Source organism: Apium graveolens, chromosome 7 (assembly GCF_009905375.1).
Source record: "Apium graveolens cultivar Ventura chromosome 7, ASM990537v1, whole genome shotgun sequence".
NCBI classification, from domain to species: Eukaryota; Viridiplantae; Streptophyta; class Magnoliopsida; order Apiales; family Apiaceae; genus Apium; species Apium graveolens.
The window spans coordinates 1,759,609-1,786,399 of record NC_133653.1 but is presented as its reverse complement, the minus strand read 5'-3'; the positions used below and the strand labels follow the sequence as shown (position 1 = coordinate 1,786,399).

The following is a 26,791-nucleotide window of genomic DNA, read 5'->3' as shown; positions in this document are numbered from 1 at the left end:
TTAATCAAGTGACAGAGATCTCGTCAGGGTATCAATTAATTACAAGGATTTAGTCTGAAGAAAATCAAGAGTATCAAGGTCAAGGCTTGAAGAAACGTCACGGAAGTTAGTCACTCATGAACCAGACAGTACATCGAGTGTCAACATTGAAGTGGTGGAATTGATTCATAATTGACAGTAATTTTCAGAAGATTTTCAGAAGAATGGTTGCTGCTCAAGATTAGTATTAATTATCTATTAATTAATTAAGTCAAATAATTTAATTAAGAAAATAAATTATATCTGCAAAGATTAATTTATTGATTAATTGAATTAATTGATTAATTAATTCAGAATTAATATTAAGGATTTTCAGAATTGTTATTAGATTAAAATCTATTAATAATTCAGTAAGACAATATGATTTGAACTACTATGACAATCGGTATGACAATTGATAGTCATACCGAAAGTCTTACTAGTTCATTCTGCTTGTCTTGCTAGCTATTGGGATTGTCTTGCTAGTTCAAAAGGATAGTCTCACCGAAAGTCCTACCAGTTCAAATGGATTGTCATGCCAGTTCATTTGATTGTCTTGCCGAAAGTCTTGCTGATTCAACTGGATTGTTTTGTTTACTTAAACAACAGAAAGCAGAAGACATTATTCATTCAATCAAACAGAATACACAAGTCAAGAACACAGCAGAAAAGAAAAGCAAAACATTTCATTTTTCATCTGCTTTATTCAAGATCAAAATTCTAGATTGTAAAGTTAAATCCAAACCACTAGAATTATTTATCTTGTTCTTGTGTAACAATCTAGCGGATTAAAATCCCTAGAACTTAATCTCAAATCGCATTTAGCATTTGATCTTTTCATTGCAAAAATAGAAAAAGTTCATGTCGAATTTATTCTAGATTTGTAATAATTGATTTGAGATTAATCCCTTGTAACAGATACCGTTGTTGTAACACCTTTCAAGTTTAGTAAAAGTTTTATTTAACTTGAATTTTGTTTCACCTTTTTATTCCGCATTTTATTCGATTAAACGGTATTGTTTGCATTCAACCCCCCCTTCTACAAACAAATTGGGACCTAACAGTTAGTATGGATCCTGGTAAGGTGAAATGAGTAATGTCTTGGCCTACTCCAACAAGTGTTAAAGAATTAAGAGGGTTTCTTGGATTATCTGGGTATTATAGGAGATTTATTAAAGGATATGGACTCATTTCTAGGCCTTTAACCAATCTTCTCAGGAAAAATCAAGGTTTTCACTGGACTACAGAAGTGGAAATAACTTTTAAAAATTTGAAGAATGTTTTATGTTTAGCACCTGTATTAGCAATGCTAGATTTTTCTAAGCCATTTATTTTGGAGACTAATGCTTGTGACAAGGGCATGGGTGCAGTGTTGATGCAGGGTTCAAGACCTTTAGCATTCCTGAGTAAAGCTTTTAACAGTAAGAACTTAGGATTTTCAGTATATGAAAAAGAACTATTGGCCCAGGTCTTAGCAGTGACAAAATGGAAAGATTACTTAGTAGGGAATCATTTCATTATTAAAACTGATCATCAAGCATTGAAGTACTTGCTGGAACAACAACTTCATACACCTTTACAATATAAGTGGATGTCCAGATTGTTGGGATTGGATTATGAAATTCAATATAAAAAGGGGATGATAATATTGCGGCTAACGCTTTATCAAGAAGGGTTATTGATATAACTGGTGAACAGGAGGAAATTATAATAGCTGCTTTGTCAAGTGTGCAACCGTTATGGATTCAACAGGTAGTGCAAAGTTATGAAGAAGATGCAGGGTGTCAATCCATCATTGGTAAATTACTAATAGAGCCTGAAGAAGAGGGAGATTATCAGTACGTACAAGGCATCTTAAAGAAAGGAGGGAAAATTTATGTAAGAAGTTCTAGAGATATTAGGAAGAATATTATTTCCATGTTGCATTATTCAGCTTTAGGAGGTCATTCCGGGAAGACAGCATGTTTACAAAGGTGTAAATTGATTTTCTTTTGGCCAAATATGAAATTAGATATTATTGAAGCAGTGAGGAGTTGTGAAATTTGTCAGAGAAGCAAAACAGAGGGTGTACATTATCCGGGGTTACTACAGCCATTGAGTATACTAACTCAACCATGGAAGGACATTTCTATGGATTTTGTGGAACATATGTCTGTTTCTGAAGGGATGGATACCATTTTGGTGGTTGTAGATTGGTTGTCCAAATATGGACATTTCATTGCTCTACAACATCCTTTTTTGGCTAGTGATGTGGATGAGGTTTTCTTATATCATGTCTTTAAGTTGCGCGGTCTACCGTAATCTATCGTGAGTGATAGAGATAGAATTTTTACCAGTGTATTTTGGACGTCCTTATTTCAAAAATTAATGATAGAATTGCACTTTAGTAGTGCATACCATCCGCAATCTGATGGACAGACAGAGAGGTTAAACCAATGTTTAGAAGTTTATCTCAGATGTTTCACTAGTGACATGCCACACAGTTGGAAGAATTGGCTACCTATGGAAGAATATAATACATCATTTCATAGTAGTTTGGAATCACGTCTTATGAGGCTTTGTATGGGGTTAAACCAGTTCCATTAAATATGGGTTCCGTGCAAGATATGATTATACCAGCTGCTCAGGATTTTTTACAACATAGAACTCAGGTGTTGCAGGTGATTAATGAAAATTTGGTGAAAGCTCAACAAAGAATGAAATATTTTGCTGATCTGAAGAGGACTAATAGAGAGTTTTCTGTGGGGGATTGGGTCTACCTCAAAATGCAAACTCATAGACAACAATCTGTAGCTATAAGAAGTTCATTAAAGTTAGCTGCAAGAATTTTTGTTCCCTTCCAAGTTTTGCAGAAAGTTGGAACTGTTGCATATAAACTAAAGTTACCAGCTCATTCCATGTTTCACTGCTTAAAAAACATGTGGGAAGGACACCAGTAACAGCTGGAGATTTACTAGAATTCAATCAGGATGATGTGATGGTGTTGGAACCTGCATCTGTATTACAGAGAAGGCAAATCTTTAGTATAAATCAGTGATTCAATGGCTAATACACTAGAAAGGAATGGAAGCAAGTGAAGCTTCTCGGGAAAACACGACTTTCGTCAAGAATTAGTTTCCAGAGTTCCAAGTTTGAGGACAATCGTAATTTTTAAGGAAGGAGTATTGTCATGACCCGACCCGATTATTTGGTTAAGTAAGAATTAGTTAAGAAAGGCGGGAAACATAATTAGAATATATAGCTGATTAGTCTTATGGAGAGGACATTCGATTATATTGTAGTACTTATACAATTCTGTTCTTCCTCCTTTCTTATTTTGTAACCTTTCGATACACATTCTCCGTAAACCTAATTGTTCTTAATAAATCATACACATTTCTAGTATAATTCAAGTGGTTAGTGGTTAGTCAGGATCATTAATGGATTCTTGACACTGACCAAGATCCAGTTCTTTTTTAAAAGCCACTAAAGAGATTCATAAATTATAAACTATCCAGGTCGAAATGAATAACAAAAAGATTAGAATGAACATGTATAATATATATATCAATCAAATATTTAAGGACAAGGACCACTTAAATAAACAAATTACCAGTCAACCAAATTAAAAAAAAAGATAGAACATAAATACATCCACGGAGTTCACCTGATTACAAAAGTGTCACACAATTATTTGCCAACTAATCGATAGCTACTCTCTTACACAACTACACATCCCCCTCTTCAACTTTACCGCCATCTTTGTCCTCTTCAACTCTCTCTCTCTCTCTCACAGATAAATCTCTCCCTCTCTCTCAGATAAATCTCTCTCTCAGATAAATCTCTCTCAATCTCCCTCTCACTGATCAATCTCTCTCTCTCTCTCTCTCTCTCTCCCACAGATAAAATCTCTCTATCTCTCCCTCTCCCACACATAAACACAGTCTCTCTCTCCCACGGATAAAATCTCTCTCTCTCTCTCTCAGTATTTTATCATTTTCACTTTCCCAAACTCCAAATTAGGGTTGATCTCCAAAAATGATACCATCAACTTCAGCTACACCTCTCCTAGACCCCCCAACACCCGACCCAACAAGCCCATCACTCCGTCAACAGTCTCTCCGTGAAGCCTCCCGCTTCCTCCGCCGCTCCACCGGCCGTCGAATGCTAACCAACCCATCTATGCTAGTGCGCGAAACAGCAGCAGAACAACTAGAAGAAAGACAATCAGATTGGGCGTATTCGAAGCCCGTTGTAATTCTTGATTTGATTTGGAACTTCGTGTTTATTGCCGTAGGGTTTGTGGTTTTGGGGTTGAGTAGGGACGAAAGGCCCGAGACTCCGTTGAGAATTTGGGTTGTTGGGTATGCTTTGCAATGTGGAGTGCATATGGTTTGTGTTTGTTTCGAGTATAGGAGGAGGGTGAGGAGGAGAGAAGGGGAGGAAGAGGTGGAGGGGTTAGGGGATGGGGAGGTTGTGAGGTACGTGACGTTGGCGCGATTGACAGAGAGAGTTCCGAGGTAATAAGGTTTAGTTTGAGGTTTTATGATTAATTGAAATGATGTGATTATGCTAATTGTGTGTTTTATGATTGATTAGGGAGATAATGTATGAAATGTACTAGAATTGAACTCGATATAAAAAAAATGGAAAGTTAGGATCAAACAAATGTAATCGGAAATGAGTTGTTTATTGAACTTGTATTCTTTTGTATGAGGGTTAGGATTGATCGTGTGATTATGCTTATTGTGTTTTGTGATCGTTTAGGGGTGACAATGTATGATATTTGATGAGTACTAGACTTTGACTCCACTTCAACGAAATTGGAAAATAAGAGGTTACGACTTGGTTAACTGTATATAATCCGGAATGATTTGTTATTGAACTGCGATTCTTTTTTACTTACATGTTCCTATATCAAAATTAATGAGTTTTAGATTGATACAATTGAGGAGTGTACATATGTGACAATAGTTGACCTTAGTTCTATTACTGTGAACATGTTATTAGTAACTTATGTGTGTCGGATAGCTTTTAGAGATGAATTGTGTTTTTCAGAAACTCTAATTTGATTTCCATTGATAGTTTTTGTTAGTTGATTATATATAAATAAATAAGTTGCTACAAGAATAGCTAATGTATTAGTAGTATAGACAGCTTGTAGATTTAATGTAGGCACCTTGTTGGCTGCTTGGCATACGTATAAGCATCTAATTCTATTTTAGCAGTAAGTTTAGACCGTAAATTTATGTGTTTTTCCTATATATAGAGGCGTAGTTTCCTCTTGTAAGAGATTGCAATACCTTGCAGCAGCTATATATGTACATGTATACATTCTGCAGACCCCCCCCCCCCCCCGGTCTTGTAATATGCAGTAGGGAAGATTATATATACAGATATATACATATGTATTCATTTTGCAAACCCCCTTGTCTTGTATGAAATATAATTTATATATTTACAGCTTGTAACATGGTCTGAGAGCGGTTTCGTTTATGTACTGAAATCAGTGATTTTTCTTCTTAAAAATTTAATTTTCTTAGGAGAACTTGTTTCATTTCTGCCTAGATTTGATTTTCAATCATTTAGCCTACGAACTCAAGTTTCTTAAGGGAAACTTGAGCTTAAAATTTTGGCCATTAAAACCAAAATAAAATAGGACAGGAGAGCCAGAGTGTTAGTGCAAGTATTGTGTCAAAGTTCTAAAGGGAACTTTTGTGCACATTCAGTTTGTAAATTTCTGATCCCCAAACCAGACCCAAAATAAGATGGGCTGCTCCTTTATATTCAGGTCAGGCCCTGCACTGGTATATGAGTTGGTGGACCATCCATCAATTCATCAAATGGTGGCCATCTACCATAGTGCTGACATCGGCACTTTCCGTGTTCTTTTGAATGGCCTAATATATCTCGAGATCGCACAGCCGAGTCCTGGTTTTCTAGAACTCTTATAACTGCAATCTCAAGATGAGTCCATACTAGGATGGGGTCTTTCCAAGAACACTTAGATTCTGCTTTAGGGCTTCCAGTGGTCCACTCTTCAATCCCAAGTTAGGTTTTTTATCAAAAGACGGGATTTCGAGTAGGGGGTGTTAGATTATACAAGTTTAGCGTCCAAGCATTTACCTCACCCATGACAGTATAGGCGATGTCATTTATAAGGGCAACTACTGTAACATGAGTAGCTACCAAGTTTCCCCTTTTTTAAACCAGAGGTAGTTTCCTCATTGTTGTAGTAAGCAAGAATGTAGTAGCGTACAATACCTTGCAGCAGCTATAAATGTACATATATACATTCTGCAAACCCCTTGTCTTGTATGAATTATAATTTCACATATTTACAGCTTGTAACAAGGTATGAGAGCTGTTGCATTAATGTAGTGAAATCAGCGTTTTTTCTTCTTGAAAATTCACTGTTCTTTGGGGAACTTGTTTCATTTCAGCCAAGATTTGATTTTTCAATCGTTTAGCCTCCAAACTTAAGTTTCTTTAGGTAAACTTGGGCCTAGAATTTTGGCCATTCAAACCAAAATTATATAGGACAGGAGAGCCGAGAGTGTTAGTGCAAGTATTGTTTCAAAGTTCTTAAGGGAACTTCTCTGCACATTCAGTTTGTACATTTCTGATCGCCAAATCAGACCCAAAAAATGATGGAATTCTCCTTTATATTCAGGTCAGGCCCTGCAGTGGTATATGAGTTGGTGTCCATCCAATAATATCCATCAAATGGTGGCCATTTACCATAGTGCTGCCATCGGCACTTTCTGTGTTCTTTTGACATGGCCTAATATATATCACGAGATCGCAAAGCTGAGTCTCGGTATTTCCAGAATTCTTATATTTGCCATCTGAAGATGAGTCCATACTAGGATGTGGTCTTTCCAAGAACACTTAGATTCTGCTCTAGGGCTTCCACTTCCAGTGGTCCACTATTCAGTCCCAAGTTAGGGTTTTCATCAAAAGACAGGAATTCGAGTGAGGGGGTGTGTTAGATATACAAGTTTAGCCTCCAAGCATTTACCTCACCTATGACAGCATAGGTGATGTCATTTATAAGAACTAATGTAGCATGAGTAGCTACCAAGTTGTCCCTTTTTAATACCAGAGGTAGTTTTCTCATTGTTGTAGTAAGGAAGAATGTAGTAGCATAGTAGTATTTGATACAACATTTATCTATATAGACAATTATATGTATACATTCTGTAACTGCTGTGTAAACTTTGTTCTGCCTTCTTTCTTCTATTGATAAAGCTACTGATTTCTCTCATATAATCATACACACATGTTATGTTCCAAACTGATTGCGAGCATTATTGAATCTTTCCCGATCACAATATTTCTTTGTATCTTGGACAACATTTGGAACGAGCAATGGTTTAAAAATGCCATCAGGTAGTTTATTTTAACTATCTTTTAAATAGCTCGATCACATCCCAAATAAATTTGGTGCAGTCAGAATGGTACTAGTGTACACATCAGGTTTTAAACGCATGTTACCGAAAGTGTCACCCCTAGATCGGTGAAGAACAGTTTGATCTTCTCCTAATTAACGCTACTTGTTAAAAATTAAGTATCTCGTTGACGATAGTAGAACAGAAGTTCTGTTACTTTATACTCCATAGTTTATATTGTTTGATATAATTGCAATTGCTTAAGAATATTAATATAGTAATAGGAACTTACTAGATACTATTCATATGTGTTGAATAACTTTGAGAAATGAATTTGAGAAACTTTTATCTGATTTTGTTTGTTGTCACTAGTTCTTCATTAGCTGAATAATATAAATATCTGTTAAGATTGAAAGTAGGTGTAACTGTTTGATTATTACCCAATTACCATCAATGTTATTGTGATGGGCATCATTTGGAAAGGAACAGAAGTTCATAAAGGTCATTTGTTAATTAATTTCCACTAGATTTTTTCATCTCAATCACATCCCCTAATAAATTCGTACTTGTAGACGGTTTGACATATAAAGCAAAAATGTCTCGATTGTGTAGGGGAAAGTTGACATTTTGTAGATGTTTATGGCTCGGTAATTAATACTAACTAATACTTGTATTCTTACAATGCATATATACATCTAGAGTAAATGCACGAGATAAACAAAATTTATTGTGGAAAGTTCGAGGTAATTTCTTGGAGTTAATATATTATATGCTCATTTGACTCTGTTTTCATTCTTAGTTCTGTGGTGAAGAATTTGGAATCCGCGAATACAATGTTTTCCTTTGTGTGGTGGATCATTGGGTTTTATTGGGTCTCCCCTGATGGGCAAGCTTTAATCGAGCAATCCCCTCAGCTCTATTGGTTCGTATTGACACAATTTTCTTATATATTTGAACTATCATAATAAAAACTAAAAAATGATTATGTGATCTTAACGCAGGCTTTGTATTATATATTTGGCTTTTGATGTATTCTTTGTTGTGTTTTGCGTTGCACTGGCATGCGTCATTGGCATTGCTGTTTGTTGCTGCCTTCCCTGCATCATCGCTGTCTTGTATGCTGTGGTAGATCAGGTGAGGTGCATTTATGCTTAATTGCTTATTCATTCTGTCCATTTTTCTGATATCTTACTTGTCTTGGAATATATTATAATTTACATCATTGGCATGTCTGACTAACTGATATCAATTTTTTATTCTTTATAAAGACTTGAAAATGTTGATCCTCATATATGTCACAAAGATCCGCTGGGTACAAACCTTAGAACAGAAGCTAAGTTGTAATATCCGAAGGAAAAACTCTACTGTGATGAATGGTTTAATAAAATTCTTCTGCTGGTGCTTAACTATTCAAATGAACTAGAACATTTTAGTAAATGCGGAACTGTAGATACTTCAACCCCTGCAAGATAAAATTGTTCAGTATTTTGTACCTCCAAGTACGAAAATTACATGAAATTACCTGTAAATGATTGAGAAATTATTTCATTCGTTGCTATTAAAAATTTGCTAGGCCATGCGCTGTAGGATTTTTTCACTTGTATTTGTGTGCTGTTTTTGTGCTGCTCAGTACTGTGGCCAAAAGTAATTGAAACTATAGTATATCTTGTATTGTATCAAAGTCAACATTGATTCCATTCTGTAGCTACAATTTTTTTTAGTAAAATATACGACATTGGTTATGAATAGTATGTTCTTACTCCCTATTTTCTTCAAAGTTTCTCCCAATTTCATCAACGCAGGAAGGAGCAACCAGAGAAGACATTGAAAAGCTGTTGAAATATAAGTTCCGGAGGCTTGCCAGTACTGAGAAACCAAATGGTGAGATACAGGGACCGTCTGGCGGGGTAATGACTGAATGTGGCACAGACTCGCCCACTGAACGAATTCTGGCAGCAGAGGATTTGGTATGTTGTCTCTATTCCCTCACTCTCACCATCATAGTTGTTTTTCTTCCATAGATTTGAAATTGATAGATGAGTATAGTATCTACAAGACCACTTAAGACGATATGATGGTACTTGCAGGATTGCTGCATATGCCTTGCGACCTACGATGATGGAGCTGAGCTTCGAGAACTTCCTTGCTGTCACCATTTTCACTGCGCCTGCATAGACAAATGGCTCCACATCAATGCCACCTGCCCCCTTTGCAAGTATGATATATTGAAACAAAGCCACAACGGCATTGAAGAGGTGTGATATCATCGGTGTTCTTGTAGTTCCGAGAAGGTGCATGATAATCCCTGTATTTTTACATGTCAAAGTATTAACATAAAAAGCAAATTAATTTCCCAATCTTCACTGTAAATGAAAACCTTTTTATATGCTGCTATGTCTTGGCATTATTGTGCCTATGTTGAGAGGACAGTTTTGGCCAAAGATGCGTGTTTTAAAATAGCATTTCATTTTTTGGCTTTCGAGTGTTGTATATATCATTATTTTGTATATGATTTTGATGAATTATGGGGATGATAATTAATAAATTTGTTAGAATACTAATATACTACTGAAAAAGGCATTTCTCTAAATAACTCGAGATTTTAGAGCCAGTGGTTCGTAGTGGTTCATTGACATGATATCAAAATGTAGAAGATGCGTGACCTTATATGTCAATGAAGTCATAGGTCCGGGAATAATATTAATTATTGTATATGATTTCGATGAAGTATCGGATGATAATTAATATATTTTGATGTCAATAAAAGTTTTAGGTACCGTCCGTAAGGGTTGGCTCAGTTGGTACATCAAAAGAGTAGCAGCTGCGGGTTACTTGCGACAAAAAAAGTCTTAGGTACCGGAAATAATGTTTCTTATATAATTTACAATTTAAATATTCCAATTTATTATGCATTTTGTAATTTTAAAAATTCTCATATGCTTGAAAAGTCCTGATAATAAATTAAACAGATGATGTGATTTAGAAGTTGGAGACATTCTTGATGTCTTGTTCATTGCCTGTATTTCCATGCTAAACACCATTTTAATATTACAAGTTTACAACCAGCAGTCGTCCAGGATCTTTTATTCCAAGATACTGTTATGATTTTGACGTGCCACCGTTTCAACCTAAATTCCCAAAATGGGTATTAATATTCTTTTGTAATTTTTTATTATTTCACCAGGTCTCTGAATTACATTAATTCCGACGAGAATCTCAAACTTTTTTGAAAAATTGAAAAAACAACGGTTTTAAAGAGAAGATTGACAAAATATCTTTGTGATTTTTTTTGCAAATACGGAAAAAACTAAAATTAAAAAATAAGAGCAAATCACTTCTTGCATCCTCAGTTTCTCGTGTTCAACTTATTTAGGAAAAAAATTAACGAATAGATGATTATTATATTGATTGACATTATATTTTGGAGTTTTTAGTGAATTCCCACAATTATTACAGACTTTCGTGAAATTGACTTATTTTTATTGGGTTACTAATTTTAAAATTAGTGTGCCACGTAAATTTGCCAAACTCATGTAAGCTTATAATTATCGTGTGTTCATATATTTTATCTTGTTAAAAAGAAAGGGGTTTACAAATTAAAAGAGTCGAGAATAATCAAGCGGTGATACATTTGAATTATATTTTGACCCGAAATTAAAAAATATCACTCTTTGAAAATATCACGATTTTTTAGGAATTAAAAAAGTCGAGAAAAGATAAGCTATGTTAAATTTGAAATTTGTTTAGAAATCTTACGATATAGTAACTTTTTTCCGATCAATACGATATTTAAGAACTTAAAACTCAGATTGAAAATTACAAATTCCTGGTTTTAGAAAGTCACATAAAAAGACTTTAAACAAAGCAGTTCACTTTCACTTCTAGAAATAAATAATTGAAAAGAAAAAAGTAAGAATAAGTATGCCTTCCTTTTGGCGCCCCCAATTCAGACTCTCTTGTCCGCCTCCTCTCTCTCTCTCTCTCTCTCTCTCTCTCTCTCTCTCTCTCAATTCAAACAATAATCTCTCTGACTCTCTCTCTCTCAACATTCAAATAATAATCTCTCTCTCTCTACTCACAATATTCTAACAATACTCTCTCTCTCTCTCTCTCTCTCCCCCCTCACAACATTCAAAAAATAAAAAAACAACATCTCTCTCAGCCGGCAATGGAAACGACGCCGTCTCTACTACAACGCTACCGTCGAGATCGCCGAAAGCTGCTCAAATTCATACTCTCTCCTTCGGCCGGCTACATCAAAGAGCTCCGTAACTCCTCCGCCGGCGCAGTCTCTCTCTCTAGCATCGATTTCGATACTCTCAGCGTTGATTATATTCTCCACTCCATCCACCAATCCAGTAAGCTATACATAAATATACATACTTGTATGTCTATATGTTTACTTGCTTTAATTTCATATTTAGCATCAATTTTGTTACTCTAGCTTTTAAACTTACTAATATCATATTATTTATAATTAATTAATTAATTAATTATGTTTAATTGTATTTAGAATTGTAAATACGATAATATTCAGCTGCAAATCAGTTCGTATTACAAATCAGTAGTTTGTTTATGTATATTCGATTAGTATTTAATCGAGTAAGCTAGTACCGGTATATGTGTGTGCATACTTCCTTACTTTTGTTTCGATTATTTAAATTTAGGTTATGTGTTGTTGCTCAAAAGAGAGTTGATTTTAAATTTAGGTTATGTATTGTTGCTTAAACGAAAGTTGATTAGTGTTTTCAGCTAGCTGTAGATTTTATCGTAGCTGCTCACGGTCCAGTCAGCTAATAGTGTTATATGTGTGTTTGTTCACGCTTATTTGCCTTTCGTTATATATATGTGTTAGCTCATGTTTAGCTGCAAACTATTTTAGTTTACAAGCTCTTTTAATCAGCTAATATTTACCTGTCACAGAACTAAAAATATTGTCGTAGTACTAACTACATATCACCAGTTATGTAATACAATTTACTAGTTTGTATATGAAGAGAACCTATATGTATGTAATTATTTGTGAGAGTTGAGTATATCCTTTTCTGCTAGCTTTAGATTTGATTTTGTTCTTTTTGTTATGTGATTGATTAGATGGAATTCTGAATATATCCGAGGCAACAAGGAGGTTCACAGAAGAAGCTCGGTATCCTGTCACGGTTAGGATTTTGGTGCCTCATACATATTGTTTTGTTAGTGTACTCGATAATGCATATCTCGGTCACAATTTAAAGTTTCTCATTGTCTGCTGTATTTATGTGTGTGGACGTGTAAGAGTGTTATGCTTTAATATCCTTAAACTGCTGAAGTGTACAAATATATATAGGCTTGTGCTCAATTGAACACTAAGGACTCATTAGAACCATCCATTATGATAATCCAATGGTTCTGACGATTTTTTAAATCATGACTAGTGATTTTTAGTACTCCAACTCTGTAACCGACTAACCGTTTGTTTATACCAGTATAACCCGTGACTTGTTTCTAATTTTTATAAGCATTTTTACGATGAAGTGTTTTTTAGTGGAAGACGACCTATATGTATGCTTTGGCCTATCAGTTTTTCGGTCAATCACGTGGTGCAACTATTGTGCTTAATAGCTACAGAAACTTCTCTTTCTCATGTTTTCCTAGAGCTTGCATATATATTATTGTGTTTAATGATAGGGTTTGTCTTCCGTGGATATCCTCAGTCGCCAACCTAAATTTTACCGTAATTATGCACTATTCTCTGCAGATGGATTCTGAGTTAGGGGATACCTATTTCCTTGTTTCAGACCCTGAATCAGCTGGATCTCCTCCTCGCCGTGCACCTCCTCCAGTTGATGCTAATCATCCTAGCATTAGTGACCTGCATCAATCCAATCCACATGACAGTTTGATAGCTCAAAATATTTATGTTCCCAGTAATGAATTCAAGAACAAATATGCAGCTACTCAGCAAAAATTGAAGCCATTAAATAGAGTTCTTTCATTAGGATTACCTGCTTTGCATACAGGTTTCTATTTCTCAATCAATATCTAGTAAAATAGTTGGCAGTAGTTCAATATATATATGTGTGTGTGTGTGTGCGCACACACTTTTTAATGTTGGAAATATATGGTCTTACTGGTAATAATTTATTTGTGCGATTTATATCTTTTTCCTGACGCTTTAAAACTTTTTCTTTTGAGTGACTGATATATACTTTTAGAACTTTTAAAGGATTATCGGATGATGATTTGCGGGAATCAGCTTATGAAATACTATTGACGTGTATGGCTTTCTATGGGTATGGTTCTTTCCTCTCACTCCACTCTCTCTCTCACAATCTAAAACACATTATCTTTATGCTCGCTTCACAATTCATGATATGCAGGTTCACCTGTCATTTTTGGATCTTGATATAACCTAATCACCTCTATTTCATGGCGTTAGTTCATTCCTTTAAATTCCATTCTTTATTTACCACTAGGCTTGAAATATATTCTTTCGAGGATCAAAAGAAAGATAAAAGTTCCGGGTTTCTTGCTGGGTTGAAGAATAAAAGGGATAAGAAACATCTGCAACCTCAACCTCAATCTCCTGAAAGACATGAAGAAGTCATTAACACCATTCGTGTTCAAATGCAGGTTAGCTATAATGGGTCGAAATTATTTCATGCCACTTGAGAGAGAGAAAGGGGGGGGGGGACTGGGGGAGGGGTGTATGTCTATATTCAAGTAGTGACTAAATATATATATAGTAGTGTATGATTTTATTAGAATGTGGATGTCATCTTGTTGTAGACTCCGAGTGCTGGTCCGTGTACCCCAAAAGCCTACAATTACTGATTTAATACATGGGAAACTTAAATTATTGAATACCTATGAGGTATGAAGGTGTTGGATATTTAGTGGAAGGACTAGACATTTTTTACATGGGAAACTTTGACAAGTGTTCCAACAGGTTGTCGGTTAATGTATAATTTTTGAATCTCTCACTGATTGACACAGACTTTTGAACTGAGATTCTCTGTAGTTCAGACCTCCGGTCTTATAATAGCTAACACATTTTATTTTTTCTTGCTAGATTTCAGAAGCAATGGATGCTTGTGTTAGGCAAACATCAATGCAGTTTGCTTCAAGAAAAGCATGTGGACAACTTGATATTCCTCAGATTTCACTGGGACTTCTGAATGGCATACTTAAGTCCGATTTTCTTTATGAAAAACCATATATGCAGTGGAAGAAACGACAAGTAAACAAACCTTGTCCTAATTTGATCATTTCAGAGTATTTCACAAAGTTTGGTTGGTTTATATTTGACAAATAAGTTTTAGGATAAGCTGTGCCAGTAAAGTTTTAGACTTAAATGCTGAAGTTAATCTGTACATTTTATTCAATTGGAGAAATAATTCACAAGATTTCAATATTCAGCTACTTACTGTAACTCTGTGTGATCTGTTTGTCTAGGCAAATATTCTTGAAGAAGTCTTAATTTCTGCTAATCATCTAATAACTGATAAGCAAGTAATTGAGACATTACTTGCAAAGATCAACAACTCCGAGGTACTTCCACAGTAATAGGGCACGTTATGATGATGCTTAATCAGACATTCAGTGGCAATTCTTATTTTTTTCATTTTGTAGGAATGGGACAACCTAATGTCCACCTCTGAACGTACTGAGGTCCTAGCAGCTATCCGCCAGGTGTCTTTGCTGTTGTCCTCTGTGAATGGTCATTTTGGTATTCAAGGTGAAACATGCTATTGGGCTACCAGTTATCACTTTAACATCAGACTTTATGAGAAGTTGCTCTTTGGCATATTTGATATTTTAGATGAAGGCAATTTCATAGAGGTATACCATTTCCATTTTTTTAAGTTGATGTATGTTACTTGTATTATGTAACACTAAAGCAATTACTCAGTTATTGTTTGATGTAGGGAGCTGATGAATTTATGAAGCTTTGCAAGTTGACATGGTCTACTTTAGGAATTACGCAGAAAGTACATAATGCACTATATGGGTGGGTGCTGTTTCAACAGGTATATATTCCTTTCTAGTATGACTATTTTAGCAGGGATCGAGCCATAAAATAGGTAGTGAAGGATGCAAAGAAATTTGTATTGTCTTAAATCTATACCAAACAATGAAATCCCAGAAATTACATTTGAATTTTAATGTCAAAATATGTGGTTGTAGAAATATTATGAGTTCCCTTCAAGTTGATCATTATAAGTATCATTAAACATAGGACTGGTTATAACATTTTAAGGTTTTTCTACACTGCTATGTGAAATTAAAGAAACAAACATACAAAATACCCTTTTTTTAATAAATCTGTCTTGAGGACCTGGTCACCAAGACAAATTTGCGTGTTTTAGGGTCATTAATTGCAAGCAATATGGTTTCCGTTTTGGCACTCTCTAGTCTAGCACATGGTATGAGATTCCACATGTATGACACTGCCGCTTGCTCCCTTTACTGGTTGGCAGTTTTGGCATCTCATAGTATGTTCTTCTGTCCTCATCTACAGTTTGTATTGAATATGGACCATGCCATGAATTATATACTTTGTAAGACATCATAATGACTTCTAGATGACACTGCTTCTAGGGGTGAGCAAAAAACCGAATAAATCCGAAACCGAATCCGAAACCGCTAAAAACCGCATAAAACCGATCCGCATAATACTGAACCAAAACTGGAACCGAAAAAATAAAAACCGAAACCGGAACCAAATATTGGTTTCGGTTATAGGTTAAAACCAAACCGAAAAAACCCGAACCGATCCAATAATTAAAATAAAATAAATAAATTAATATTCCTAAATAATTTATATCAATTTTAAAATAAATAAAAACAGATATATTTTATAATTTATCTTAAATATATATTTTTTGGGCCAAAGATATTTGTAGCATGTTTTTGCCAATTACCTGTAGTATATATTGCTTTACTTGTTTACACACTAAGTTACACTGTATATTGTTTATGAAACATGCAGTGAGTAGTTCATTTTTTTAGCAAATTATAATATAGCAAACATTACTCTATTCACTGTTCACACATCTACTTTCTACATCTTATTTCTGTCTTATGCTTTCCTCGGTAGTTTTATTCGAGGTAAAGGAGGTTATATGATTTCTAATAGTAAGGGAAATTGTACAATGAAATAAACTTCAATTAATTATATGCTAATTACTGAATAAACATATTAGTTGTATGCTTAAAAATTTTAAAAGATATATTTATATATTTATTATTTATATTTTATGTGGTTTTATAACCGAAACTGAACCGACGGATGCAGTTTCGGTTTTTGATATTAAAAACCAAGGGTACGCGGTTTCGGTTTCGGTTTTAGCCTAAAACCGAACCGATCCGCCCCGCGCTCACCCCTAGGTTTATCCCTTCGAAGATGAAATTAGACTTCCATGGAAATTTTTATAGGGGTTTGATAAATCAAATATCCCATAGTGGTTTGACAGCTAGTTGTGGGTGATGGGCCTATCAAGTATTGAATACTTTAAAATTATAATGACGCTAATAGAAATATGGAGCATGAGTTTTCTTAACACAACTGGTCGTCGGCCGGTTATTTTAGGAATATAAATTTTAAACAAACTAACAAGTACTTTTATTTTCATAAATGCTACCAAGTACCATCAGGTTAAAACTTTTAGACAGGCTGTATATTATTTAGGGAGAACGGAAAAAAAAGAAAAGAAAAGAAGCTGCTCTGTACAGCTTATCTGCAAAATGTAATTTTGTCTCGGTGCTATTACATATTGAAATCGCATTAATGGAAAGGTCAGAAAATCCAAAATGTTTTCACGTGCAGTAATACATTAAGTTTTTTAATGCTCCTGCAAGAAAATCAGAAAAAAACAATGTGGGTAAATTGGAAAGATTTCAGAATATGTCTAAAGACTAAATATACAAGTGTTTTTAGCTACTGTCTCTTGGATAGTCAAGCACACTGCACACAGACTTCAATTTCATATTTATAGTAACAATTCTAGTTCATTAATTTAAAATCCAGTTCCTCGTTGTATTTCTAACATAGCTTGTTTGCTATTGAAGTTTGTTCTGACTGAAGAGGAAATGCTCCTTGATCATGCAATTATTGAAGTGCAAAAACTTCTATCTACTGAAAGTAGTAAAGGAAAAGATGAAGAATACATAAACAGCTTAATTTGTTACCCTGAATGTGATGACTCTGAACCAGAAATGAACTTGGTGCAAGCCATTTTATGGTCAATGAGCTATTGGTGCGACAGCAAACTTCAAGATTATCATCTGCACTTCAGTCAGGTTTTTTCCCTTTGCAACTGTTTCTTTTAAAACCTACTCATTGCAGCCTGTCCTCTGGGATATCTATATTCAGCAAAGCAAATAGTTAAACACATTGGTCTGACTTGGTTATTGAAGTTCTTAAGTGGGGGACTGTTCTACTTTTCTCACTTTCTTTGTGTAGGTTTTAAGAGGTTTCTTTTAGCTAATTAAATATTTTAAATTAATGTAGACAACAGCTTAAAGTGGCAATGTGCATTTTTCGATCAACATTAGCATTGTGTTCAACAACCTCATTAATTTAGCTGCTAACAGAACACCACAGAGGAAATACCCTTGTACTAAAATTATGGATATCCTTGGCTAAATTGCAGATAGTATGCCTGTAATCTGGGTAAACTAATTTCTAGTATTCCTTAGAAGTCAGAGTATAGATTGTAGTAGCAAGAGGATTTCATTCCAGATTTTCTGTTGAATGAAGTATGAACTCTTTTTCATTGGCATTGCCTAACATTCAAGACAGGATCTCATTTGAGAGTTTCACCTAGAAAAGTACGTAAAGTACTTTAAGCTAACATGCATTTCTTTAAAAACTTTTATGACTTTGTGAAAGTAGTTTGATGTGACTTATGATGCTCTCACTGTAAAGCTTCATTGTAAGAGTACATGTGTAATTTTTTTTTTTTAATTATGTTCTTAACAGGAACATGGCTTCTTTGCAAAAGTGCTGACCATGGCGTTGGTGCTTGGAAATAAAAATTATGGTTCTAGAGATGAAAACAAGGTAGGGCTTTTTGGTTCGTTGGATTATCTTGATGGCTTATTCTGTGGTTAATCTATGACACTAAGCTTCTAGACGATTATTAGGGTTTTCTTTTTAGTCTTCCATAACACAGTGATATGCTTGAATGAATTGTAACCGAGTCAGAGTGCTGGAAAGTCCTTATAAATTAAGGACAGCTCACGGAAACAATTTTATCCTGTTAATATAGTTATACTTTAGTTAAATATAATTAACATTTCTAAATTTAGCAACAAAAAAATTATTAATTAAAAATCATTTGATAGTTGATTCAACTATAATAGCCTTTATTATATACAAATTAGGCACTCAATACTTTATATATTTAGTCGACATACTTTATATATTTCAGTTGACATCTGATGCTCTGAGTGGGCCTGATGCTGTACATGTCAAAATGTATGTTGAGAGATCTGTTGAAGCAGCATATAGGCGGGTGAGTCATTGATAGTCTCAATTTAAAATAGATTGTTGTTAATAGAGGTTATATACTTAACATTCTACATATGATCTCAGATAGAAAATACTATAATTCTTGAATCTCAAATGGAGAGGAGTAATGCATTAGCTGTGCTTGCAAATGATGTAAGAGTGATTGCTGAGAAAGAACTTAATGTCTATTCCCCTGTCCTCTGTCACTGGTATCCAGAATCAGCGATGGTAGCAGCCAAACTACTGCACCAACTTTATGGTGAAAGACTGGTTGGTTTCCTTCATAGATGGCAGCATGTTTCCTAATTCTGTGTATGGTGCATATTTTCCAAATGTGAACCTATTTCATTTCAATCTCTGCAGAAACCTTTCCTTGAGCAAGTGTCCTCTCTTTCAGATGAAGTTAAATTAGTGCTTCCTGCAGTTGGTAGGTTGGAGCGTGGTTTGAGTCTTCTATTTTCTTCAACATGCAAAGAAAAAGAATCACAATCCTTTTCCATCTTAGAACTTGACCGATATCAGGTAATGTGACTCTGCTACCATGTATTTCCTGCTGATGGTTTTACTTTGTCTTGTAAAATTGAATGAATTTTTTCTGCTTAATATTTTTTTTGAGTATAGCTTATAAAGCTAGAAAATAGCCATTCTTTAATAAATCGCGTGGCACGAGACAACAAAGGATTAACCTTTTACCACTTGGGCTATCCAATTGTGCTCTGCTTAATAATTAAATACACACTGTAAAATTTCCTTTGACTGCTACTACAGACTTATCACCGTCTGTTGATCGCTTTAATTTATGAATCAATTAAGCACATTAGAAGATAGTCTAGTTTCTGAATGAATAACTACTTGAAATTGGAGGCTTTATTGTCAAGTAAATTTGTTGGTCACTGGTAATTTTGTTTTTTACCGAACGTTTTCTGTTAGAATTTCCGTTTGAATATCTGTGGCTGTGGGCAATTTTTGATCAAGAGGCAAGTAAATTAACTAATATCTTACCATCTGCAGCTTGGAAAGTTTTCTAGGCCTATTATTCTTGAGTGGGTAATTGCTCAGCATGCACGAATCTTAGAATGGACTGGACGCGCTCTCGACCTTGAGGTTCATTTTACATTTAGTAATTAAAGTTTACAATTGTCTAAACTACATAATGGATGCTGATTCCTTGTTTGACGTAGTACCTTTATTATCAGTAATGATGGTAGTATGGTTCATTACTTAAGTATTGTCTAACAAGTTCGACTTTGTTAATCTATGCCTATATTTTTGTGCTTAACCGTATAAATTATCTCCTGATTCTAATTATCTATTTATACAGAAGTGGGAACCACTGTCACATCAGCAAAAACACTCATCTTCAGCAGTTGAAGTGTTTAGAATAATAGAGGAGGTACATGTATTTGCTAATGATATTTTATAAGCAATATTGTATTTATGGTTAATATAGAATCATCAATCACATTGTTAGTGAGAACTTTTTGTGATGACAATGTTGATATATTGATGAATCAGCTTATCTTCTTTTCTATTCTTTTTGCGTCTTTGATGATATTGTGACACTCACATTCTTCTTAATTTTTCAGACAGTAGATCAATTGTTTGCACTGAGTCTTCCGTTGGATATTACGCACCTACAAGCTCTACTTTCCATCATATTTCACACACTGGATAGCTATTTACATAAAGTTTGTAGCCGCTTAGGTATTGTGTATATCTATTGGGGTATCCATTGTACACATCTTGCTACTTGATAATTGATCTACTTTTCATTTTAAGCTGATTGTTTTACACTGAGCATTTCTGGTACCATTTGTTATTCTTAAGCTCCATGTTAACCTTTCTTAAAAGCACTATGTGTATATATATATATATATACATATATTTGCTTTCAAGTTTTGTGTATAGAGTTTTTGTTTGAATTTGGATGTTTGTTAAATAAATAATATTTTAATGCAGTTGATAAGCACCATTTGTATCCTCCTGTTCCTCCATTGACCCGATATAAGGAGACAGTATTTCCCGTCATTAAGAAGAAGGTCGTTGAGAATGTACTTCTTGAAGAGGAAGTCAATAGTAACTTGGCGGAATTGACAGTATCTAAGCTCTGTATCAGATTAAACACCCTTCAAGTAAGTGTCACTCTATATCTCAGATAATCTAAGCAAAAATGATTTGGTTGATTTCTGCAGTATATTACATAACAAATGGGTAAACTAGAAGATGAAATTTGGAAATCGTCATATATTTTAAGCAAAATTCTAGTGTAATTGGGTTGATTTCTGCAGTATATTCAGAAACAAATGGGCATACTGGAGGATGGAATTAGGAAATCTTGGGGATCCGCGACACTATCTGAAAACAATAGAGGTAGTGAGTCAGTTGTTGGTCACATATATACGTATAAGAGTCAAGAAGTTCATTATTTTGACATGTTCAATCACTTCTGCTATCAATGTTTTCTTAAATGGAGAATATAATAAAAGTCGATATCCACGCAACACATTTGATCGGATTGAGTGGTGATTGAATAAAAGTCGATATTGACGCACCACACTTGATCGGATTGAGTGTTGATTGAAATTTCTGATAATGATTTCTTGTTATGTCAAGTTTTTCTTCCAAATCTGATCATATTTCTTTAATAATTTTCCGCCCTCTACTGTTAAAGTAAATGACAATTACGATCATTTCTGTCAACAATTTCTTACTGTTAGATGTACATTATATAGGTGAAGAGCATCCAGAGGCTTCAGAAACTGTACTCGAGTATAGTGAATCAGTTGATGAGCTATTTGTTGCTACCTTTGACAGCCTAAGGGATACAGCAGCTGATGCTATCAGAAGAACTTGCGAATTCATAGGTAAGTCAGTAAAATTGATTGCAACGTCACGTAGTGCATTATTAGTGCAAGTTTCAGTACTGTCATTAAAATCCGTGATAGGAGCATCATGCAGAAATGACATATTGAGAATTATGAAAAGAAGCAATAAATGGAGTCAAAGTTGCACCTAAAACATATGCAAAACCCAAATTCTAGTGACTAGTGACCCAAAACAAAAATTTGTAAATTAGATGAGTGTTTTCTCATTTATAGAACATCCCTCTACTAATTTTATAAGCTGTAACTAATATAGGGTGAAAATTTTGAGTTACTATACTTGCCTATGTACCCATCTTTTACTACTAACTTGATAAGAACTAATGTGGTGATAGGATGTATTATTTTATAGTTTACCCCTAATTTTTTTACTTGATAGTCTTTGCAAGTAGCTTAACTTTTTCATAACTTGTAGGAGCAAGAGTCGTGTTCTGGGATTTGAGGGACTCATTTCTATTTAGATTATATCGTGGTAGTGTTGAAAGTGCTCGCTTTGAAACCATCCTTCCGAACTTTGATAGCGTAAGATACGAAGTCTCTCTCTGCATCTCCTCTCTCCCCTGTAACTGTTTTTATATGTTTATAATTTGTCCTAATGTGTTTTAGAACCCGTAGTGATGATTGTAGCTAATACACAGGTCCTCAATAATATATGTGGTTATGTGGATGACATACTTAGGGATCTTGTGGTGGCAAGCATTTGTAAGGCATCACTGGTATGTTTTCTCCTTGCGAGGCTATTCATTTAAGGCCCAAGCTCTGATGTATTGATATAGTAATGTCCTGGTATAGGATGGCTATGTTTGGGTACTTCTGGATGGGGGCCCCTCTTGTGCATTTTCTGATGCAGATGTCAAATTGATGGATGAGGACCTGCACATATTAAAGGTAAGGGTTCTCTGTGCAAGAAATAGTACCTGTCCTTAGTACAATGGTTTTTTCTACAATTTAGTGGTTAACCCTATGGCGCTGCTGTGTCTAGTTTACCATTCAATTAGTACTCACCATATTCCATCCTTCTTAAACAGGATTTTTTCATAGCTGACGGTGAAGGCCTTCCCCGTTCACTAGTTGAGAATGAAGCACAATTTGCCCATCAAATTTTAAATTTGTTCTCTCTTCAGGTTTTTCAGGGATCGAGTTCCTCGATATTTTTAGATATCATTTTAATTGTTTGTGGTGGCCAATTTGGTAAAATCTTTCTGTTTTTATACTCATGATTGTCAGTATACTCACAATGCATTCCTCCATATATTCTTTGTCAGACTGAATCTGTGATCCAGATGCTGATGACTGCAAGTGAACTCATTCCGACAGGAGTCGAATCACAGAAGCATGGGCACAGGCACGTGGTAGATGCTCGTACATTAGTAAGAGTTTTATGCCACAAGAAAGATAAAGAAGCATCCCAGTTTTTAAAATTGCACTATCACCTGCCTGCATCATCAGGTAATGTTGATCTTCAAACATATTACAGCTGATCTCCGTTTAGTATAAAACCTGCACTAGTTATTTTTCCTGTACAAGCAAGTCTAATATTGTATATCGCTTGCACAAATCATCTTAGTAAATACATTTTTGATGTTGTATCATAGTAGTCCTCATCTAATCTTTATATTAGGTTGCAGATTGATGTTAATATTCTTGTAAAATGTAGTTTGCCTCAGACTCTTTAAGAAGGATCGGACACGGACACGTATCAGAGTGTCCGATTCTTTGAACTTTAAAATCAAAGACCCGGGGACACGTTTTATAAGGATCCGACACTTGGATTTGGACACGGCAATTAGTATATTTGATATATTTTGATAATTTTTATACGCAAGTAATTATCATTTTATATAAAATAATATATAAACTTTTGAAAAACAAGGGTAAAATAATATTTAATATAGATATAAATTTATAATAGGTACGATGTCAAAAGTTAAAGGGTTAATATAATAAAATATAAGAGATAGGCTATCAAATGTCTGAGATGAAGTGTCCATTTTCCAAATGTCATTTGGATCCGGATCCAAGTGTCAGTGTCAGTGTCGTGCCCTATGGACACGGGTATGGCAGGGTTTTCGGAAGAGTCCGAGCATCATCACTTTGGCTTCAGTTGTGATGCTTGTAAATTGCTTAAGTAGTTCTCATATACTTTCAATAGGTGAATGTTTTGTGATTGGAGTTGAGACATTATAACATCACAAATAACTAGTTTTTGCTGAGCTCTGTCTTTTAATATTATTTCCCCAAAATTTTAAACAAATGAAGAATGCAAAATTCTCTTTCATTTGCGTATCTTGTATTTGTTATCCCAAATAGAAAAAAGAATTATTAGCAAGATGTAATTTTAGAATCTCTTACTTTCACTATCTTATTGTGTTACCATACTCAGCAAATCAGTGTGCGTTTGACTGTATGGGCTCTGAATCTGATCCTTGATGTTGCAGTTCTACACTTTATGCACAGTCCAATCCGCAAATAGGATTTAAGGTCGTTGAGAAACTTGTTTGTTAGGAACAAGACCTCTGGAACACTGGCTCTAGTTTATCCTTTTGATGTTTTTTTTAAAATTTTTTTTATCCTTTTGATGCTGTGGTTAAAGTAGTTATGTGATTAAGTGAAACAGTTTTCTTGGTAATCCTTTTTTTAATTGAAAAAAGACACTTTCTAATAATGAAAGATTTTATCAAATTAGATTACTCTGTCACCCTTGCAAGTTTGTCCCTGAACTCATGTCCTTTGTTGTGTTTAGGATTCTTGATATTTTCTATATTGGGAATCGAATGCATTGATCAATATCCAAGTCCCACGTTCGCCACACACATGGGGTGGCCTATCTTTTCTGCACACATGATTTGTATCTACACAAGATATACCCTTGCCTAACTTAAGTTTTTTGTTTGCAGATTATGATGATGAGAGCCCGTTAAAGGATTCTGGTCTGAAACCACCCATGATGACAGATTTTATAAGAACTACCTCATTACAGTGGTCAAATAATGGCCATGACAGCTTCAAATCAATTAAAAAGAGACTTCAAAAGGTAACATCAGAGATCCGGCACTCAGGATCATCGTCTTACTCTTAAATGGCGACGACACTTGGTAGTTTGGATTATTAGTACCAGGTAAGATTGACGACCAGAGGACCAATACTAGCAAATCATGCAGAGCAAGTGAAGTATGAAAATCTTGTACATATGCTCTGCAGAACCACTCAGAAGCAGCACAAATCAGATAAAGTTCGCATTAATACTAATACTGCAGTAAATCTTTGTATGCATTTCACCCTTTAATTATTATATATACATATATATATATATATGTGCTTAGTGATCAACATAAATACATTTATCTCTTCAATAGTTTTAAAAGTGTAATACATATTAGGGTTGATTATATTTACGTTTCTTGTTGCATAGTAGTTGATGGTATTATTTTTTTGTATATTACTGAAACTAATCTATATTTATCAGCTGTTTAACTATTTATATTTATATCAGCTGTTTAACTATTTTCTACACAATAAAGTTATTGATGTCATGACGTTCTCATTCATATATGTTTCAAATCAAATTACAGTAGAAAATCATTTTTTTTATTTACAAGCTGGAGGCACATTAGAAGTTGACTTGACATTGTATGTAGCTAGTCAACTAGAAGTTTCCTGCTGCATAGAGTAGCAAGTACTTTTCATATGTAAAGGTCTCCGTCTCCCATGTTATTCCAAAACATCCAACTTATCTGCCACACTTTAATCATCACAATTATACAGATTCACCCACCACGTAAATCCCTCGACAAGAAGGATTCGAGGAAGGTAAGATACACGCAGACTTTACATGGCTCGTAATAGAAAGAGAACACAAGCAATACCATCTTTTAGGCAAGTTATATACATTATACTGAGTACCATCTTTGTTGCGTTTGACATACACCCAGCTTATGCATGTTAATTATGGACAAAAAATCTCTACTCTCACTAGGAGTTACAGGAATACCGATTACGGTCTCCGGCACATCATGCTGTGGCAACCCCCCACTGCATTTCACCGGCCGTTCAAGCCGCTGGAATCTTGCATGAAACAACCCTGTCAACTTGACTTCAATATTGATAACTCCTTGACCCCTAGAACCATCTCGGTTTCTTAGCTGGTAACTCATCTTGCGAATACCGTCTTTAGGGTACAATTCATTCACAATATCAGTCACCGGAATCTGGCACCAGCCCAGTGGAGACTGTCCTGCAACTAGACCTTTAGTGAAAACTTCTAGGTACACAAAAGACGATATTATGTTACTGTATTCGAACGTGACCTTATCGACTGCCAGCTGAAACTTGTCGCCCCAGGTAGGATTTGCACCACCGTGATTATCTACCTGAGTTCTGTAAACATGATAGTGTTTGTTACCGTTGATGTTGGTGCTGAGACTGGTAAATGGTCTGATTCTGCGGCTGGAGAACAGACTCTTTCTATTTCTGAGGCCTTGAGCCGATATGATAGTAACCTCCATCGTCACAACTGGGCACCCCATTCCGTAATCTTCCTGTGTTGGTGAATGCACAAACACAGATATGTGACTTATATATGCAACTTAGGTGAGTTAGGAGGGTTCTTGAGAGTTTCACTAGCTAGTGAGGGTGCAACTTCCTGGTGTGGAATAGTTGGGAGTTTGAGATTTAAACAGTTAAACATTACTCCCTCGTTCCAAAATACAAGTTCCTTTGATTTTTTACCGTATTTTAAGGTGAATAAAAATAATAGCTCTACAAATTATTTTTAAAAATTTCTTTTCCTCGATAAAAATATACATATTAAATATTAATTCAAGAAAAGAAATTTTTTTAAAAAAAACACGGAACTATGACTTTTATAGACCTTAAAGTACGTGTAAAAAGTCAAAGGGACTTGTATTTTGGGACGGAGGTAGTAGTATATATTACTTCCTAGCCCCAATTTATCTTCATGTTTGATTTTTTGCGGTCAAATTGACAAAAAAGACTGAATTATGAGTATTAAAGTAGACTAGCCTTAC

At 34.8% G+C, this 26,791-nt stretch overlaps 3 protein-coding genes across 7 annotated transcripts; 2 read left to right on the top strand and 1 right to left on the bottom strand.

The window, feature by feature from the left end:
- Positions 1 to 3,680: 3,680 nt before the first annotated feature.
- Positions 3,681 to 9,949, top strand: LOC141671696 (E3 ubiquitin-protein ligase At4g11680-like). 2 transcript variants are annotated; one of them, XM_074478010.1, is made up of 5 exons: positions 3,681 to 4,517; positions 8,188 to 8,310; positions 8,390 to 8,522; positions 9,167 to 9,355; positions 9,476 to 9,949. In XM_074478010.1, exons 1-5 carry the CDS (start codon positions 4,036 to 4,038, stop codon positions 9,647 to 9,649), a joined length of 1,101 nt encoding a protein of 366 aa, XP_074334111.1. In that variant the 5' UTR covers positions 3,681 to 4,035; the 3' UTR covers positions 9,650 to 9,949. The 2 variants fall into 2 exon arrangements, with proteins under 2 accessions (XP_074334111.1, XP_074334112.1); XM_074478011.1 differs by having other exon boundaries at positions 3,683 to 4,517; positions 9,191 to 9,355.
- A 1,392-nt stretch (positions 9,950 to 11,341) lies between these two features.
- LOC141671021 (protein unc-13 homolog) lies at positions 11,342 to 25,201 on the top strand. 4 transcript variants are annotated; one of them, XM_074477089.1, is made up of 26 exons: positions 11,342 to 11,746; positions 12,483 to 12,547; positions 13,126 to 13,387; positions 13,594 to 13,660; positions 13,844 to 14,000; positions 14,440 to 14,607; positions 14,823 to 14,918; positions 15,000 to 15,209; positions 15,296 to 15,397; positions 17,439 to 17,669; positions 18,352 to 18,432; positions 18,803 to 18,886; positions 18,967 to 19,152; positions 19,246 to 19,404; positions 19,894 to 19,986; positions 20,204 to 20,275; positions 20,469 to 20,586; positions 20,842 to 21,014; positions 21,171 to 21,252; positions 21,615 to 21,746; positions 22,180 to 22,286; positions 22,403 to 22,480; positions 22,557 to 22,652; positions 22,793 to 22,888; positions 23,030 to 23,213; positions 24,662 to 25,201. In XM_074477089.1, the coding sequence occupies exons 1-26, from the start codon at positions 11,557 to 11,559 to the stop codon at positions 24,841 to 24,843; spliced, it is 3,471 nt and encodes a 1,156-aa protein (XP_074333190.1). In that variant the 5' UTR covers positions 11,342 to 11,556; the 3' UTR covers positions 24,844 to 25,201. The 4 variants fall into 4 exon arrangements, with proteins under 4 accessions (XP_074333190.1, XP_074333194.1, XP_074333191.1 ...); XM_074477093.1 differs by lacking the exons at positions 11,342 to 11,746; positions 12,483 to 12,547 and having other exon boundaries at positions 13,251 to 13,387; positions 13,583 to 13,660; XM_074477090.1 differs by lacking the exons at positions 11,342 to 11,746; positions 12,483 to 12,547 and having other exon boundaries at positions 13,352 to 13,387; positions 13,748 to 14,000.
- A 453-nt stretch (positions 25,202 to 25,654) lies between these two features.
- Positions 25,655 to 26,290, bottom strand: LOC141671634 (BON1-associated protein 2-like). The gene has a single exon (XM_074477911.1). It carries the CDS (start codon positions 26,288 to 26,290, stop codon positions 25,655 to 25,657), a length of 636 nt encoding a protein of 211 aa, XP_074334012.1.
- Between the last annotated feature and the right edge of the window lie 501 nt (positions 26,291 to 26,791).